Source organism: Rhea americana, unplaced genomic scaffold (assembly GCF_003343005.1).
Source record: "Rhea americana isolate MKP2758 unplaced genomic scaffold, rheAme1 scaffold_249, whole genome shotgun sequence".
Taxonomy (NCBI): domain Eukaryota; kingdom Metazoa; phylum Chordata; class Aves; order Rheiformes; family Rheidae; genus Rhea; species Rhea americana.
In genome coordinates, this window is record NW_028186367.1 from 655,751 (window position 1) to 674,101 (window position 18,351).

The 18,351-nt window shown below is 42.6% G+C and overlaps 1 protein-coding gene across 1 annotated transcript in view; it reads right to left on the reverse strand.

The window, feature by feature from the left end:
* Positions 1 to 13,820: 13,820 nt before the first annotated feature.
* The window catches only part of SHISA6 (shisa family member 6), a gene marked incomplete at its 5' end in the record, with an annotated part of 249,622 nt that continues 245,091 nt past the window's right edge, over positions 13,821 to 18,351 (reverse strand). Inside the window, one exon of the mRNA XM_085306838.1 lies at positions 13,821 to 14,371. Within this exon, the coding sequence (XP_085162964.1) occupies positions 13,821 to 14,371 (551 nt within the window). The remainder of the gene's footprint in view (positions 14,372 to 18,351) is intronic.

Consider the following 18,351-nt stretch of genomic DNA (forward strand, 5'->3'; position numbering starts at 1 on the left):
TTGTATCCGTACTACATGATACTTGATGGGAATGGTCCGTGTTGTAACTTTTTGTATCTGTACTACCTGATATTTGGTGAGAATGGTCTAGTATTTAACTTTTTAGTGCCTAGAACAACACTGCTGTGTTAAGCGGGATACAAATAAGTAACTAACAAGGTCTTGGAAATCTGTGAGAAAGAACAGTAGTTGGTCACATATAGATTCTGTGGCTTCCAGCCACAGAATCACCATGAGAAGCAGTCTACATGAAGGTCAGAAGCTGAAGAGTAATGAAATAGCGACCCCCAAAGTCAAATGTGGCCCCTGAAATAAGTCTGCACGCGTGCGCAGTATCATAGCCCRGTTATGCAACCGGGGCGGAGTTGGGCTAGASTCCCYGCACTTGTTGGCCCCARGTGCYGGGACTCCCGCCTACYGCAAGTAATCATAAATGCTGGAGTTTTCCGAAGGAGGGAGAGGCTGCTACACAACAGAGGACCAYGTTGCCTCCTTGGGGATGCCCGAAAAGATTGTGCCTGCCGACTCTCCCTCTCACCATGCAGACGATCGGGACRAGCATTGGAGTGGTCCTTCTCGAGATTATCATCGGGTCGGTCTGTTTGTAAGTATCTACTAATAAACCGCTTGCTACTGAAGAGTGTTTGTGTGTGTGTGTGTGTGTGTGTGTGTGTGTGTGTGTGTGTGTGTGTGTGTGAGTTTGTGCTGGCTTGCCAAACCAGATGTTTGGCCCCTGGGAATCTAACTAGAACATCTTTATAGCTAGATCTCCAGCCAGTGTCCCCCAGCCAGCAGACACCTGAAACCGTTGCCACTCTCCTCTGTTTCAGTATGCATTATCCCATGATTAACAGACCAACGTTTCCTACTGTCTAGTAGTCTAGATAAAAARATGTTCTCTCTTGCTGTGAACTATATGGAGAGAAGCTGCAGCAGGAGGATGCTCCAGTGATTGGATTTGAACCCCCAGAAAACAAGTCACCGAATATAAAGAATAATCTTGGACTCTCTGGAGAGAAGTGCTGGGGTGGGACTGACTGCACATCCTGCCAGGCAGCAGAACCGCTGCTAATCTGCAGGGTAGAAAACAGTAAACYAGGACCTCCAACTCTGTCCAGCCTTTGCCTTGCAGGGGAATACTCTTTACCCTCTGCAGCAATAGCCTACTCTGGGAGTGGAAAAATGAAACTGACTGTCTAAAGAGCAGTTGAAATTAGCCAAATCCGAAGAATCTTGGTTTCTTTCCTTCTCCGTCTGAAGGAAAGGTGTACTGTTTTCCTAACCATAGATTTGCAAATAAAGGTGGCAGAGATTTGTTGTGTTTTGTGGAAGGAGAAGAACAGCCCAGCATGGAAGGACAGGGAGAGCTGATGGGTAACCAAGAGTCAGTGAGCTGATTCCAGCATGTACACAACTTGAGGGGAACTAACTAGTGGAGGGGTTAAACCAAAGACCAAGCCAAGTGCCTGATTCCCCTGGAGGTAAAACTTTTCCAATGTATTTGGCTGACTTTCTTTATACTTAAAGGTAACAGTGCATGCCCCCAGGCTGAACTCCCTCGAACCTGGGCAGAACAGARAGTTCATGTCATCCACACTGGATATTCCCACATAGTCTACATTTACTGATCTTGACCTTGGAGACTTTGGTGAAAGCATCTCTTCAAGTCCCACAGGAAAGGGGATGTTTCTGTACAAATATAGACACTAAGAAAGGCTGGGTAAATCCGTCTTTATTTTACTCACAGCASGGCACTCATTTTGTCTCTAATAAGTACCAACATGCTCTTCTGCTGTCAGTCCAGAGCAGTTACTCTGGACTCACTAGTTGAATACAGAAAGCTTGGGTATCTAGCTAACAGTTAGTGTCAGGTAGCAATGTTCTCTGTATCAGTTTCTCATAAACGCTGTTACAAGGCCACTGTTCATATATAGGAAGTCAGTCATCAGCTTAATCTGACACAACAGGCTAGAACAAGATGTGGGAACACCAAATACCTTGCTTCAAGTTGGGCCTCCCTTGGACTAGCAAAAGTACCTTCATGACAGATAGATAGTAGGTTTAGAAGAGCTGCTGCTAACCCTGGGCTTCCATGTCAAGACATTGTTCTGTGGCAAGAGACACCAACAACTCCACATGCATATGAGCAACCAGTTTAGTTTGATTGACTGATTGAATCAGTTTAGATTGAGGCTCCACTGAGACTCAATYCTCTTTTGTGTATTTCTTAACACTTGTTAATGGAACAATTGCTCTGAGTCACCTGTGTCTGCCCAGGAGCAGTAYGGGCAGGAAATTCAAGCAGTTCTCTGTTGGCTGAGAGGTTGTGAGACACATCTCCAACTAGGAATGAGGAGGTCCCTTTCTGCTCACAAAATCAGAACTTCAGCCTGTGAATTCATTTCTTGGCTGAAAATRAGAGGAGGTATGGAGAGAGACAGCAAGGTGATGGCTGCCCTCAGTCAGGTATAAATGCTTCTTTCCCTACAGCCCATGCCCTGTGATGCTGCTGATGAACTGTACACGGTACCTCACTCCAGGGGCAGGGGGGTCAAGGCATGATATACTGCTCATAGCTCTAGCTGCAGACAGCCTCCTTGGAAGTACTGGATTGAGCCAGGTAAAACTGAAACAATCAGAAGAGTGCTTTGAAGGGAATACTGGGTACATTTCAGAGGTAATTCCATTCTGATAGTCAGCTGATGTAAAGGACAGCTCCACCAATATTAAAATAATATCAACTGCTACAAAAAACATTTAAAATGTTAAAATAAGAACTTGTAGATAAGAAAGCATCCGAAGTTCTATTCAACTTACTGTCATAAATATGGGATATAAAGCTTCATGCATCCTCTTTTTGTAGACTATATAGGAGCAGCAATGCCAGACTAGCCGGTCTGGTTAGACTGCTGCTTGGATTACCTTTTCTACCTCCCTCTAYACAAAGAGGGGCACAGCTGAAGATCTGTGAGAACTGTATTTTTTCCTTCTGAAATAGTTGGTTATACTGTATAGAGTATGAAAACCAGGAATGAATTTGCCTTCAGCCCTAATCCAAAGTCAGAGATGAGCACAACGTAACACGTTAACACTAAACCACCTGTCTGAGAACATTCCTATTGCAGAATTGGAGTCAGAGATCAAAAAAATTCTAAAGTAATCTTAATATTTACATTGGGCTTCCAAGGAGATGGAACAAAGCATCCACTTATCAAAGGTAGTTCTTCCAACAGGATGACTCCTTGAAGAAGATATTATAATTGATAGTACCATAATTCATTTCTGTGATAGAAAGAGGGCTTCTGGGTAAGTAATTTTATTGTTTTTGTTGTTACTAATTAGATTTCATGGCAGAGGTATCTCAGAACTTAAAGCTACATCAGCTGCTTTTGGTGCCTAATTTGTCTGACTAATTTTCCGGGTAAATGTGCATACGTTGTCATGACAGTCAGGGCCAATGGGAGAGGCGTGGTGATTGTGGCTGATCAGCGTATTCTGTGTGGAGACCATCTTTGCAGCTGGTTATTTTTTTGCCAAAATTTACTCCTGCCATATTTTGCAGGAAAAAATTCTGCATCAGGCTAAAAATTTTGAACAAAATTTGGCTAAATCTATCTGAAAAAGTTTAGATGTGAACATTGAGAGTGGGAGCTAAAGGGCACAGGACAAGAAGTTTGGCCGAGTAACAATCCTGGTGCCACATATTTTATGTTCTTGTGAAAATTCACACAGATTCTGGTAAATTTATAAGCCTTAATAAAATAATCATAGCTTAAAGTTGCTGAGATGAGAACCTCCTTGGACTTCTGGCTAGTTCCCCTCACTAGGAATACATAATTTCTCACAACACCTGTGCTGACCAGACTGTCAGCATAGTGCTCTATGATGAGTACTCTATTACTGCTGAGGGCCTTTAATATATCATCAGGGCCATGAGAGCACCTCCACCCTTCCTGGGGGGGAGGAAGGGGGCATTGCTGCCTTGGCTCGGGGCCAACCTTGATAGTTCAACTATCAATCTGCCTGATGGGAGATTTCCCAATGACTGATTGCCAGTCTTGAGTGGTTTGTGAAAGTGTCTGAGTCACATAGCTCAGCAAGCAACGTACCTCCTCCTGATCTAGAAAGGTGCATGGATCAGGGCAGTCCTCTCTTTATTAAAGGTCGATAATGAGGTGGAAAAACCTGACTGCTGGACCTAATCAGCTGAAGAAGACCATCTGGCTGAGTCCATGGTACAGCTGTGCTCAGGACGTGTGACCCAAGAGTCATATTATCTGTTTTCATAGACAAGTCCTACAGTTTGGTGAGCTCKTCTATGAGGTGGAGCTCATTTCAAACCTGGAATTGTTCTCTGCCCAGGAAGGAAGGAATTGTTCTCACAAAGCATTTCTTCCCAGATACTAATGTGTAAATAGAAGCAGCAGGTTGAGTGGTAGGGTCAAAGAAGTTTTCAAGTATTTTTAGGGGCTAATGTGGTCAGATTCAACCCTTGCTGCCCTGGAAGAATGGCCTCGTAATTCTTCCTCCAATTCCCATTATAGCCTGGAGCAGAAAACTCCATGTAATATTCCACTCTCCTTGGAGAATCCTCCGTATGAAACAGTACTAAATATAGCAGCTCCTAACAGATCAGTCTGCAGCACAGATCCTGCAGCAGCACAGACCATTCTGACTTCCCAATATTGTTGAGCTTGGAAATCCCAAAGCTCTGCCTGAGTCAAGTGATCCGTATTCCCAGTCACTGCTTGTGGTCTCAGGTGAAGTTATGCCCAAAAGTGGTCATACAAAATTGATGCTGCTCTCGCAGTTGATCTTCTCCCAAACTCCATCAGTTTCTCCTGTTGCTGTCACTAATAGAAGATGTGTGAAGTCATGGATAAGAATTAGGTAACCCATATATCAGTGGTCTAAGAGAGGCTTAACAGAGCAGGTCTGGAAAATGAGGTAGGACAAAAAACACTCTTTGCTAGAGAATCCTTCAGGATATGAAGGGTCTAGCTAGAGAAAGAAAGTCTGGTGCCTTGGAGAGTTTTCTGGTGAAAGATTGAACAATGAGATTGTCAATCACATGTTAAATATCTCAGAATTAGAGGCCTCAGTCAGATATAATTCCTTTGTGGGCACTCGCAGAGGGCAACCCGTATTATACTCCTATCTTGGCTTGGACTTAGACATTTAACTTTCAGATGCTGAAGCAGGGGCAGGTGAATTCTGGCCGAAAGGATGGTGTACCTCCTGAACTCTGTGGCCACTGGGCAGAATTTTGATCACTGCAAACATTCTTTTCCATCTTAAAGTCCTACAAAATTCCTTACTTATACTTCTTTATTTGCCAGTTCCCCACTGCTGCATTGCTTTAACATCAGCTTTCTCAATAATGTGTAGTGATAAAATCTTGATCAGATTGTCAGGCAGCACACATTCCACCACTGTAGAAAAGGCTAAGCATATTGCAGCTAAACAGTTATCTTTGCAAGCCAGAATTGTAATAACATCAGAGAATGAATTCAGGGTTGTTTGACAAGCTGTGTTTTCCCTAAACCCATGATGACAGGTGTTCATTATCCTCTAGTCCTTTAACTCTTCATCATTTCTCAATTACTTTCCAAAGCAACAGCCAACAGTGCTAATCCTTAGTTTGAGAAACATTCCCATATGCTGTGTTGGAGCCCAGGGACATTGAGACAGTTGCTAGAAGATGGGCCCTTTGGGTGGGCCATCTATGCCACTCTGAGTCCTTGTCCTAATTCAGACTTCACTAGCATCTCTTGGTTCTCACAGCAGTGTTAGAATCTGTTTCCACCTCTCAAGGAGTGAGTGGATGATGGACCTAGCCTTGCCCTTTCTTTGACTTGTGAGGATCTTGCCTTTCCCAGAGGGAGGGGTTTCCTCTTTGTTAATTGAGTGCTTTACTTCCCTGCTGCTCTTGCTGTGCTCTGTGCCAACACAAACAAGAGGAGATGACACCAGGATCCTGCTGTGGGAATGACCTATCACTAGACTTTCTCCATARAGGAAAAGAGCCACCTGGCAAAAGCCAGTCCTATTGCTAACCAAGTTACCCTGCACCATACCAGTCACACCCATCCTCAAGAGTATGTATCCCCCTGTACWTATTCTCCAGAGAAACAGAGTGGGACCTCCATCACCACACCTTCCYTTGTAGAACTGTGTGAATGAACTGCAGCATGCTCTAGCTGGGTTGATGAAGTGGTTTGTGCCAGCTGATGGCAGGGACCGCTATCCCTTTGCAATGCTGCCCAGAGAGAGCCTTGCAGAGTTACCTGGGAATATGGCCAGCACTAGGTGTGGGCCAGGCATTGTCTTTCATCACATCCACAGAAATGTCCCTCACACACATGAAATGACACCCTGCTTTCCAGGGACTGCCTGGCAGGAACTGCCTCAGGGATGCCATGAATCTGACAAGATAATTGGAGACACCTCTCTGGGCCACCAGTGTAGCTCCTGAGAAGACCACTGAATGGGGCCACTGAAGATGTTTTGAATGAAAGCTAGCTAACAGAATGTAAGCTTTTCACCAAAATACTGAAATCAATTATTATCAGAATTGTAAGCATTAGGATTTATTGTCCTTTGAGGCAAGAATTGGCTCCAGCTTCATCTCAGTCACCATTGGCTCTCAATACCATAAATCCTGCTGTTCACTTCCATACCTTTTATGGGAAGTGAAGAAATTAGCTAATTCCCCAGTGCTTCCTCCCCACTTATTTGTGCTACGAAGGATTGGGTAATTATGAATAGATCTGCCAGGCAAAATGAAACTTCTGTCTTAAAAATACATTTTAATTAACTCTACTGGGTTCATGTATTTCTTAGGAAGTGCTGATTATGCCTTCCYGACTCTGAGCTCTGCTCTTATGGAGAGAGAAGACCTCAAGCAATAGACAGGCCAGAGAAGCAAAAAAAGGCCCTATATTCACACCATAAGTCCCCTGGAAGCTGATTAAATGGCTTTTCTTTGTTGAGGGATTGCACCCTAAAGCTTGTTTCAKCCATTTAAGCTGAGAAGCAAAGGAGCAGAAAGCTGTCTCTGAGGGCAGACAGGAGAGGAGTTTAGAGCTTGGTGCCATGAGGCGTGGTGATCTGGTCATGCCAGCATCCCACTGGGGCAGTGGTGGGGCAGAACTCCGTGGGGTGTTAGCCCTGTGACTTTATCTTGRTGGCACTTACCTGGAGCTGCGTGCCGTAGCCTGTATGAGCTGCAAGGCGGCAGAGGTGGAACACGGACAGGGATGTGGCTCCAGTGGGTGAGAATAGCTTCTCCCAAAGCCCGACAACAAAGGGATGTCTGAGAGCTGCTCCATGCTGGAAGGGGAGCACCACGATGTGATATCTGGCCTCCTTCATTCAGTTCCAATGTTATATTATGAAAGAATTTGGATGCCTGGACAATTTTTCTCTTCAACAATCCTTCTTAATTACCAGCTATCATATTTTTAATGTAAGCAAATTTGCATAATGCTGAAGGCAAACAGTATCAAAATGGAAATAAAAAATTTGGCACTTCCTTAACAACAACAACAAAAAATCCTGTCACATTTTCCAAGTAGTCGTATTTGTAGGAAACCTCAGACTCAGATCCGATTCGTATAAAAATGCAGTCTCTTGCCTTTCACGCCATTGTGGAGGTGAGAGGTGTCTACTGAGGAACACACTGTCCTCTTTGGCACTCCTCAAACCTCCAATGAATGACAGGAAAACTCATGTGTATGTGGTATTGCCAATAGCAAATGCAAAAACCCTATTGAAGTCTCTAGTACTATCAATAAAAAATGGCTTATCAATAAAAAAAAATAAAAGTTCAAATTTAAARTGAAATCCTATGAAAAAAGTTAAATAGATTTACACTGAAAACTTTCACAGCAAATAATATTGTCTTACTTCTTCACCTTGCTATCTTTTTGTAATGAGGATGAAATGTAATAAATAAATACATAAAAATAATGACTCTTCCAGACCTTGTGGCGTTCCTTTTAATAGATGCTATTTAAGTACACACAGAAATATAGATATCTACCTTTCAAACGCTGGTTACAAAGATTGGGAATGCTGCCAAGAAATGGCCTTTTATTTTTTCCCCAATAGATATCAAAAAAGAAGCAATTTATATGTTGAAATTGCGTTTATTTTTGAATCCATAAATATTTGTTACTGACAAAAGTGGAAAAATCCTTAAGACTCTAAATTTTACTAAACTGATAATATTTTTGTTTACAGTACATACAGAATGTGCTTTTACAGGTAAGTATAACAACAATAATAATACAGAGAAAAACAGTCAAATACTGCTCATCTTGAAGCTTATTTAATGGTTAACCAAGAGTCTGTGCAAAGTTACAGATACAAATGTACTTCCTCTTTAGTACTACTGTATAATAAACATGGAATCCATAAACTGGGCTAAAGCACAAAAATATCCACTTAACTCCTCTTAGGAAATATTGTCCCCCAAACTAAAAATAGTACAGTAAGAAGTGTCTTTCTCAGAGCCAAGAAGTTCTTGCTACAAAAATTTCTAACAGATTTACAGACTGAAGGTCAGAAGCACATGGGCAGGACGTCAGGATGGCATGACACTGTCTCGCTGCAGTGGAGGTGGTGCTGATGGAGACCTCACGGACATCGTGGAGTCAAAGCAGAGACATAGGACGCGGTTTTGCTAGCTGCTGAGATTATAGATCACTTTCAGATTTACATCAATGTGTTCAAACAGTGGGATCCTTCCAATGCTCTCTGTACCCCCAGGACTCCAGGAGGTGAAACGTAAGCTGGTTTTCCCAGTTGGATTTTGGGCTCAGTGAGGCACCTCCATTACAGCCTTGAACCAGCTAAGAGAGGCTGAGAATGATACCTTCTATGATCCRTTTATGAACATAAAACACAGAATTGGCTATTTGCTTAGAAACAGCCCCAACACAGGCTTATTGCTAACAACACTTTTAATGAAAATATTTAAGCTCCCTTCTCACTTCTTTCCTGTAATATGTTTTCACTCATCTGAAATATATCTGGACATTAAATCTATGTGTATTAAACATATTTCAAAGAGTCCCTCCTTCCAGATTAATCACTAWATCTCAAACAAAGCTAAACTAGCTATATTTCCATTGCACAGACTGAAGATGGCAAACTGATCACAAATTAGACCATTTACAACAAATACAATTAAAGTTACCCTGTTTCATGGTGGGTTTGTTTGCTATGGAGGGAGAAGATGAAGATATCTTCCCAGCTACCAGGATCTACCCATCTCTTACAAAACCATGATGCCAAGCTCTTGCAGTCTTCTGACAGGAATGCTTCTGATATAGCCACAAGAACCAAAATATGCATGTAGGAAGCCTAGATTCATGGAATTAGCTTTGTAGCCTGCCAGGAAAACAGAATAGTAGGTAGAAATTATATGTAGGCCAGGAAAGGAAGGCTTATTCTTGGGTGACTGTGCCTATTTGTCCCCCTGCTCCCCCCCCCAAAAAAAAAAACTCCAGAATATTATTTATAAAAGGAACATTAAAACATTGAAAAATATTTCATTTTCATTTTCCTTTAAAATACAATTCACTGTCATTAGAAGACTTTTATGATAAAATTTCCATTCCATATGGTGGTCTGTGTGGTTCATTAAAAATAGTTTTCTGTATTTCAAAGAATGAGACAATATATTTTGGAAGATTAGACTGTTACAGGGTCAGTTAGAATTTACTGATAACATTCTACAATATGTATACACGTATGTGTGTGTATGTATGTTTCTGGGTGTATGTACATATACATACATATATCTGTAGTAATGAGAGAATTGTATAAAACCCAGTGCAACTCACTATTATACGTTGCTGCTTGGGGAATGTGAATACTTATCAGTTTGTAGGAAATAATGTAAATTTTTCAACATCACCCTCCCTCAGTTTCTGCACATGCAGTCTGGGAACTGGATGCTCCACAGATGTGTGCTTCCACCTGTGGACTGGAGAAAAAGACAGATCAATCCTTCAGAGTGTATTAGATTAATCAAGGCAGATTGTATTTTACTGTGCAGAGAAATGTGATTGCATCCTGCTTTTCTCCTGAGTATAGAAGGTGACTCAGACATAAGGAGAAGAAAGCAGAAAAGCCAAAGTGCAAGTAGCAGCATCTCTAAATACTGCTGCCTGCTAGTGGAACCACAAGGTTCCAGAAGGAAAGCAGTAGGATCGAGGGAAGTTGCCCCTGCCAACTCCAATGCTCTCATTCTGGACAGACATTGGATTGTAACACACCAGACGATGCGGCAGGTTAATTGTTTTCTGGCTAACAAGATTAATAAAAATATTTCCTATTCTACAGTGTCTGTTTTGTGAGGATCTCAAAGAACTCCATAGATGTTAYGGTATGAACCCTCACAATGCCTCTCTAGATTAGGAAATTGTGACTATTAGCAACATATTTTGAACACAGAGAGCCAAAATGCTGAGGGCCTAGCTCATCATGACTCCCAGTCTTGGATCATATATTGTTCCAGTGAAAAATTCTCAGGAACAAGGGATAATGAGAGAAAAAATTAAACACCTGCGCATCCTGAAATACCGTTGTTGAAGATACCAACCAATTCCCATGCACATGGCAAGCGACAAGAACACACAGTTCCTAGAAATAAACTTTGGCCATCCAGATAAGAGTGCCTTCTCAGAGAAATTTGTTGAAAATTTTCTATGGTAGCGGCAGAGTCCCTGAAGAGATTTTGTCTAGAAAGGTTTTTTGATAGTTGTTATGGGACACAACTGCCTGAAACAGTTGCATGAGTGCAAGAGACCAGGAGATGGGCCCAGCATTTCTTTGGATGATTATTGTCCGAATAGTACAGACTAGCAGAGGGCCTGTGATATTTGTCAGTCAGAATAAGGGAAGRCTCTGATGTCAAATGGTCTGGAAAACAGCACAGCACAGCACAGCACAACACCTGCAGAAGGTATTTGAATGAAAAGCTTCCATACTTGCACCTGGTCCAGTAGCTTCCTTATTCATGAACTGAACATTTAAACAAAAAGACTGTCACTTGGGACAAATGGCCATGTAAATGGAGAGGAGTATTCACTTACTCATGGTCTCACATGGTCACCTCTGCTCCATGGGCTCTGCCACCTCAAGTCTTCAAGACTTTAGGGTGGACTCTCCTCTCCCACACTGTTCACATGCCCCCTGCTTGCAGAGGGGATGATCCCAGATTTGTCTGGGCCAAGAGGAGAATAGAAGAGATTCAGAACCTCAGCAGAGACTGCCTCTCTATTAGCCACATGTGTTTCTGTTCTCTTCAAGTCAACCATGAAACTTTAGACGACAGGGAGGTCACCAAGGGGAATATTTTCACAAGGAATTGCCTTTTAAGAAATATCCAGTGGCTCAGCTGAGGAGCCCGGAGGGTAGTCAGGGGAGAGGAGTGTCCATGAAGGTAAGRAGCCAGGATATGAGCTGTGAGCTCTGGAGAGGCTTTTCCTTTCTTGTCCCCAGGTCATGATCTGCCACAGTGAGTCATAAAGATATCTAGATGTCACCCAGAGACATTCAGCCCAAGGTTGCACAATAATGAACCTGACAATCTGAACCATGGAGACAATTATTTGTTCCTTCACAGCTCAGTTTCCGTCAAATAAAGCCCCGGTATTTCTCTCAGATGGAATCTTTCTGAACACAGTCTCTACTGGGTGGGGCAGAAGTCAGCCCATGAACTAGGACCAGCAATGCCAGGACAGTCTGGGAAAGACAAATACCTTGGATCTCTTTTGAAAACTGAAGCACAGTGAAAGCCAATCTGTYTATCCCCCTGAGGTCTATCTCTAAATCCTTCCTGGGGAAGACAGTACACTTCYGTTGCCTACCTTGCACCAGAAGAATTAGGTGTGCATCATCAGCCTCCACAGGAGACTCAAGCTCAGAAGAACCTGCAGTCATTTTATGCTACAGAAGTAGAGTGTGGAACTGGGGACCATCAGGCTATTTGAGGTGATGGTGAAGGACAGAGTTAATTTAAATGGAATTCAGTGAAGAGTCATGTAGAAAAAGTGTTGTGGAAATGTAGCACATGAAGAGAGAACTGTTATATGGGAATGTATTACAACCTGAAGTCAGTGGTGGTCGGATCTTGTGAAGGGAGCATGCTTGTCATTTGGAACAGCAACATGAGTGCCTGTATGTGATGGGGCTRTGAGTATGCACTACGGTATGAGAATGTTGCAGAGAGTCCAGCATTAATGCTRTTGTAGTGTTTGGTCTGGCTGGCCTTCAAAACCCCTGAGACCCTTTCCTGGCCACAGAAGTATGCTCTAGTGTGAGTTGGTGCCACAAAATTTGATAAGAACAGATATAAAACGAAAAAAAAAGAAAAGAAAGAAGCACAAATCAACCAAAAAAAGCCCCAGAGCAAATCCCAACCCACCCAGAAAGCTGAAGATAAAACCTTCACACATTCTGGACCCATGAGTCTATTTTTAAAAGATTTCACAGATATACAGTATCTAATTAGCATTATATCAGATATACAACATGCCCATTTAATACAATTATGCTGGATATATAATTTGTTTGCATGAAATGGGACTGCCTATGTGGCTAGGACTGGAACTCAGTGGAATTGGTATTTGGATGGCTTTTTGGGGTCATTACGTGGTGAGACGAGCATGGAAAATTACCGACCTGCTTTTTGGTATAGTGACACAGTTAGCTTAGTGTTTCTGCTAAGGGCTAGAAAAAGATTTGCTACATATGGAGTTCTAGGTTATAACTGAATGGAGGAAATATGCCCARAAACAGGGAGACTGAGCCAATGGAAAATGCCAACAGGAAGGGAAACTTCTGAGGAGAAATCCAGGCTCAGTGAAATASATGGTAGCCTTGCCTGGAAGGAGCTTCAGCAGAGTCAGGACTTTTAGCACAGGTTAGCAGCGCAAAGCTGAACAAATTCTGGAGCTTTAGGTTCTGCAGTGGCAAGAAGCTGAAGGAACAGAAATCCTGTTCCTCCTTCCTATTTACATGTCGTAGACACCAAGATACTAGAATGAGTGGGGAAAGAGTCTAACAAGCATTTCAGCATATTTGTGCTTATTGAACACATCGACCCCACTACTTCCTACACTGAGAGAGCAGGCGATTTGTAGGCACTAGTATATTTTTATCTTATGAGTATATTTAATATAAACTAAAACTTCATTTCTCAGCTAGGCTATTCTTGTCCCTAGATCTGCCAGTCCGCTAGGAAAGTCCGCCCTTGAATTCACTCCAAGGGTGAGGAAGAACGGATATATGGGTGCTGGCTGATATTGAATGATCTAGAGGCGACCCCCAGCTGTCAAAATCTTAACTAATTGCTACAGAAAGGTCAAACATCAGGAGTGGCATGAGAGATGGCAACAGGGCCCCTTCCTGTGAGAATGGGGTGCTGCATTTCCTTCTCCCTGTCATGGGCTGCATGAGAGTGGTTCTGCTTGTAGCAATTGAAAAGTCTTAAATTCATAAAAACAATGAGATAGTGCAGGTGAGCCCTTGGAAGGAGCCATCTACTACTATGGCTTTCTTTGACAGAAACTGATGCATGTTAGGAAATATCCTCATTATCCCTCACTATCATCTGTTTGTTTGCTTAGGTTCTTCTTATGTCACTAACGTAGGGGTGGCTTTAAAAATAATGTGGATGGAACTGTTTGAGAAGTCATTTCAGACACTGAGTTATTAGAGGTTATCTTGGCCTATAAGGCCACTGCTGTGTAGGGTGCTGTGACCACCCCAGTCCTTAGTGAAAAATCTACATGCACAGGGTCATATCAAACAGTCACCTCTGTTTTGCTCGCTGTGCGGTAGTGATGGTGGTGTCCTGGAATATAATGCAGTTGTTCTACTGTGTTATGCCGCCGGGAGGCAAACGCTTGACGCTTGGCAGAAGTTGGGTTCATACCTAAGGTATTGTAAAAGTTATTTGAGGCACTAGGATGGGAGTGCATTTTTGTCATCCTGTAGCGATCCAAGACAGGTGTTGAAACAAAGACGTCTGTGTGTGACAAGGCCCGTGACATAGACTGCTCTGGGTACCCTGAACGCTCCGGAGAGAGCAGGGGGTCTTGGGAGTGGAGGCGCTCTGCGGACAGAAGCTGTTCGTCTGAGAGGATCCGTTCATAGGACATGCTAAACTCCTCGGGCATGATCCTCTCAGGGGACAGCACCCTGTCCTGGGACATGGCCCTGATGGGCCGGCGGGGCCTATCCCTGTGGTTGGTCTGTTGCGACATTTTGATGACGTTGATAGGGAGTGTGCCTCTGGCTGCCAGGTCAGGCAGGTGTCTCCTCCTCATGTAATATTCATCAGCCTCTTTGTCAGCTGCGGAAAAAGAAAGGAAACCAGTTAAAAATGCCAGAGTTTTGTCCCAGGGAAAAGGGGGATGTGYGCTGCTTTGGCACAGCCTTCTGGTGAAACCCAAAGACCATGCAGCAGCAGCTGGAATGTCATGGGCAGCCACGTCAGTGTGCTGCCTGTTGGAGAGGCGCTGACCCTGTGCGGGTTGTGTGGACATGTGTTTATGGCACACAGACACAGTTTATAATTACATATAGACAAGTGTAAGYCCCTGTTTGATGTGTCACACCATCTTGCAACATGACACAGTCAACACCATATACTGCTGAGTCCAGATCACAGTATCACATGATTAACAGGAACAGTGAGTTTTGGAGAAATTATCCAACACTTCACAGAGTGCTTTTAAAAAAGCATATGGAATGTGACTTGGGCCAGGCAAATTCCCTGTCTGGGGAAACTCATGCTTTGTTTCTGGTCTCAGATGTGAATTCCCTGTGCAACTCATGAGCGATTTTGTCATATTTTTAATTATAAGTTTTAGCTACTATTTTTACATATTTATATTTGTGATCACAAGGCAGCTCTAGCAGTTCATGAGATGTTCTCTCTGAGACACTGAATCATCTGCTTGAGATTTCATTTACCCTGTTTTTCAGATACTTTGATTGCTGTTATAGCAATCTGCTATTATAGCAGATCACACACACACACTCCTYCTTCCCTCTCCCTCCTTTTTGGGCTTTTAGACAATTGTCTCAGACTCRGAGGGTAGATCAACTACTGTAGGTATATCCCAATGTAGTGCTTTAATCCTAGAGCAAAACAACTTGCAATTTGAAGAAAATGTTCTACAGTCATTTCAGATGAAACAAACTTTCTGGGAAACCTGTTTGATATTAATGTTTGAAGCTGGGATACTAAGAATACCTAGTTGGAAGTAGGATCAGCAGTTCTTGGACTTGGACTTGGACTTATACTCAGCCCTGGTGAGGCCACATCTGGAGYAGTGTCCMGTTCTAGGCTCTGCAGTACAAGACAACAATGGCACTACTGGACAGAATCCAGCATAAGGCTACAAAGACGATCAGAKGACTGGAGCATCTGACCTATCAGGAAAGACTGCAAGAGCTGGGCCTGTTTAGCCTGGAGAAAGAGAAGACTGARGCGAGATCTTATCAATGTATACAAATACCTTAAGGARGGGTGTCAAGAGGGTGGGGMTGGAYTCTTTTCAGTGGAGCCCAGAGACAGGACAAGAGGCAATGGGCACAAAYTGAAAAACRGGAAGTTCCACTTGAACATGAGGAAAAACTTCTTTACTGTAAGGGTGACAGAGCACTGGGACAGGTTGCCCAGAGAGGTTGTGGAGTCTCCTTCTCTGGAGATATTCAAAACTYWCCTGGATGTKATCCTGTGCAATGTGCTCTAGGTGATGCTGGTTGAGCAGAGAGRTTGGACTAGATGATCTCTASAGGTCCCTTCCAACCTAAAACATTCTGTGATCTCATGCCCAGTACTAGTTGAGGACTATGGTGATCTGCCTGTCTCTGTAAAGGTGTAAAGTGTGGCGCATCAGTCCCTTACCAGAAATACATCATCATAAAGCTAAGCAAAAAAGCACAATGTTAAAAGTCATGGGATACTCCCATTCTTCTGGATCATGAGTGACTCCAGAAGATGCCAGAGGGAGACTCATCTCATCTCAGGCACCTGGAAAACAGGCATCCTCTGCTTGGATAAGAYGGCAGTAAACCTACTGATGTGCAAGAAGGGGAATCTCCAGGCAAAGGGATCACAAAATTCTCCACCTTAAGGAACAAAGGAACCCTATGGGAACAGCTTAGCACAGAGATTACTGAGCTGGAGATAGATACACATAATATCCAGTATTCACTTTCCAGTGTTGGGCCATATCCTCATTTTCCTTCCAGTGTTGCTGATGGGCAAAGACATCATTTCTTATATGTCCTGGCCAACTCCCTGGACTTGTCATGAAATTMCTTTGCAAAGTTTTTTGCCTATAACACTATGATAAAGAAAGATAATGAAAAAGAACCTTTTTGGTTTTCTCAGTTCCAGTTCACTCAGCTGATGTGGATGATGTAAGATATGAAAATATTGGATGGCAGAAGAGAAAAATTTCACATGTTTGGATTTTCTGGGGTTGTTCAAATCATAAAAAGAGCAAAGCTTTGTTGCAGGACAGGCTAGGCAATCATGGGATGTGTGAGGCAGGTTGATCACCTTCCATGGTTTTGAGTCTATATAGGCATTCAGCATATCAAGTAGTTAAATAGAAAGATGGAAATTGCCTATTTACTCTGACACAGTCATAAACCTATAGGTTTTACAYGCCATATTGGCTGAGAAATGAAGCCTATTGGCTGACTGTCTCACAAGRCAGGGAGTTTTCAGGGAAAATGCCAGTGCTGAATGGAGCATGGTTGGGTGTCAACAACATTCAAGAATTTTTGTCAAAAAAGAACTGTTACATGTTGGTGTCTTGAGCTCTTCATCTAGATGCCAGTGCTGTAAGCAGTCTGGGCTGAATAGTCTCACTCACTAATTTCGTTGATCTCTCTCCTCTTCCCCATGCTCCTGTGAAGAGTCTACATAACCCAGCRGGTCTCTGAGGAGAATGGGTTGCTTCTGCTACCTTAGTATCCAAAGGACAAGCTGAGCCTGAGTACTGCAATGCATGGACTGTTGGCACTGCTGCTGTCAGCAACCTCTTTTTTACAGTCAATGCATAGCCAGGACATGAGGATTACTCAGAGCTCTTCTCTGTTGGCATGCTTACTACTGACAGGATTTACTCATCAGGATATGTACTGTAGGAATGAGTCTTTTTTGCAGTCAAAAAGTTCTTGAAAAAGATCTCAATGTAAATGTCAGATAGCAGCTCTCTAGGGCTCAAACTCTTGTGCCTTTAAAATCACCTTCTAAGATTGAGAAGCTCCAGGATAATTCTACATGGGCATAGTAATTTTAGACAGTTTTATTCTATAAAATGGTCATAGACAGACTTGCATGCATTTAGTGTGCATGGACTTATGATGATGCACAAGGCTGGATGCAGAATAGGCACTGAGCAATTAGTGCTCTGGCACCTGGCCTCTGCTTTGGATGAGATGTTCCATTGGACTGGCYCAAGTGACTCTAAACAGATGTAATTAAAACAGAGAACATCCCAAATAGAGATGTACTTGGATGCTCACACTTGGCTGTGGTAATTACAGCAGAAGCTAAACCAGTTTAAGTGAGGTTTACAGTGCTTTCAATCTACTAGTGAAGTGATAGAATCAGCTSATTAAAAATGCCTTGTTCTTTGTTAATTTAGACAAAAACTGCAGCATAATTTACACTTTAAAAAGTTTTACCAATTAAGAGAATAAAAAATATACTTTTCTTCTCTCTTCCTTCTCTCTAAAAAGTTTAGAAGTCTTCATGACCTTTAATGGTACTGCCTAATCCATTCAGAGACCTATTTCAGTTAAAGATGTTTCTAATCTCATACAAGCCTTCTCCTTGCTGCTGTGAGACATGTAGGTATGTGTGTAGATGTTAGCACAGCTTTCCAGGGAACATTTTCMGGTACAGATAAACTTCACATATCCATCTCAAAGGGATCAAAGTTTCACCTGAAAAACAAACTAGTTTAARCAGGCATCAGACAGATATTTAACAGGCTGTTGCCTCTGAAAAGTAGTGCCCATTCAATGCATGTTCTATGCATGTTAATGAAACAATCATGGAGATTGTAGCTCAAGAAAAGGTAAAACATTCTGTATCATGCATGTGTCTGCACTAAGGTGTCCCTCTGCAACTGCAATGTATTTGCTATTTGAGTTTGTCTCTCCTGTTTTAATTAGTTTTAACATTTTCAAGCTACCTAGTCACTTGTGATGATTCCTTATCCAATACCAACTTGTTTAATATGCTTGAAAATATTAGCTGCTTTTCTTATTGACCTTTCTGACTTAGCTGGAAACAACAATTCC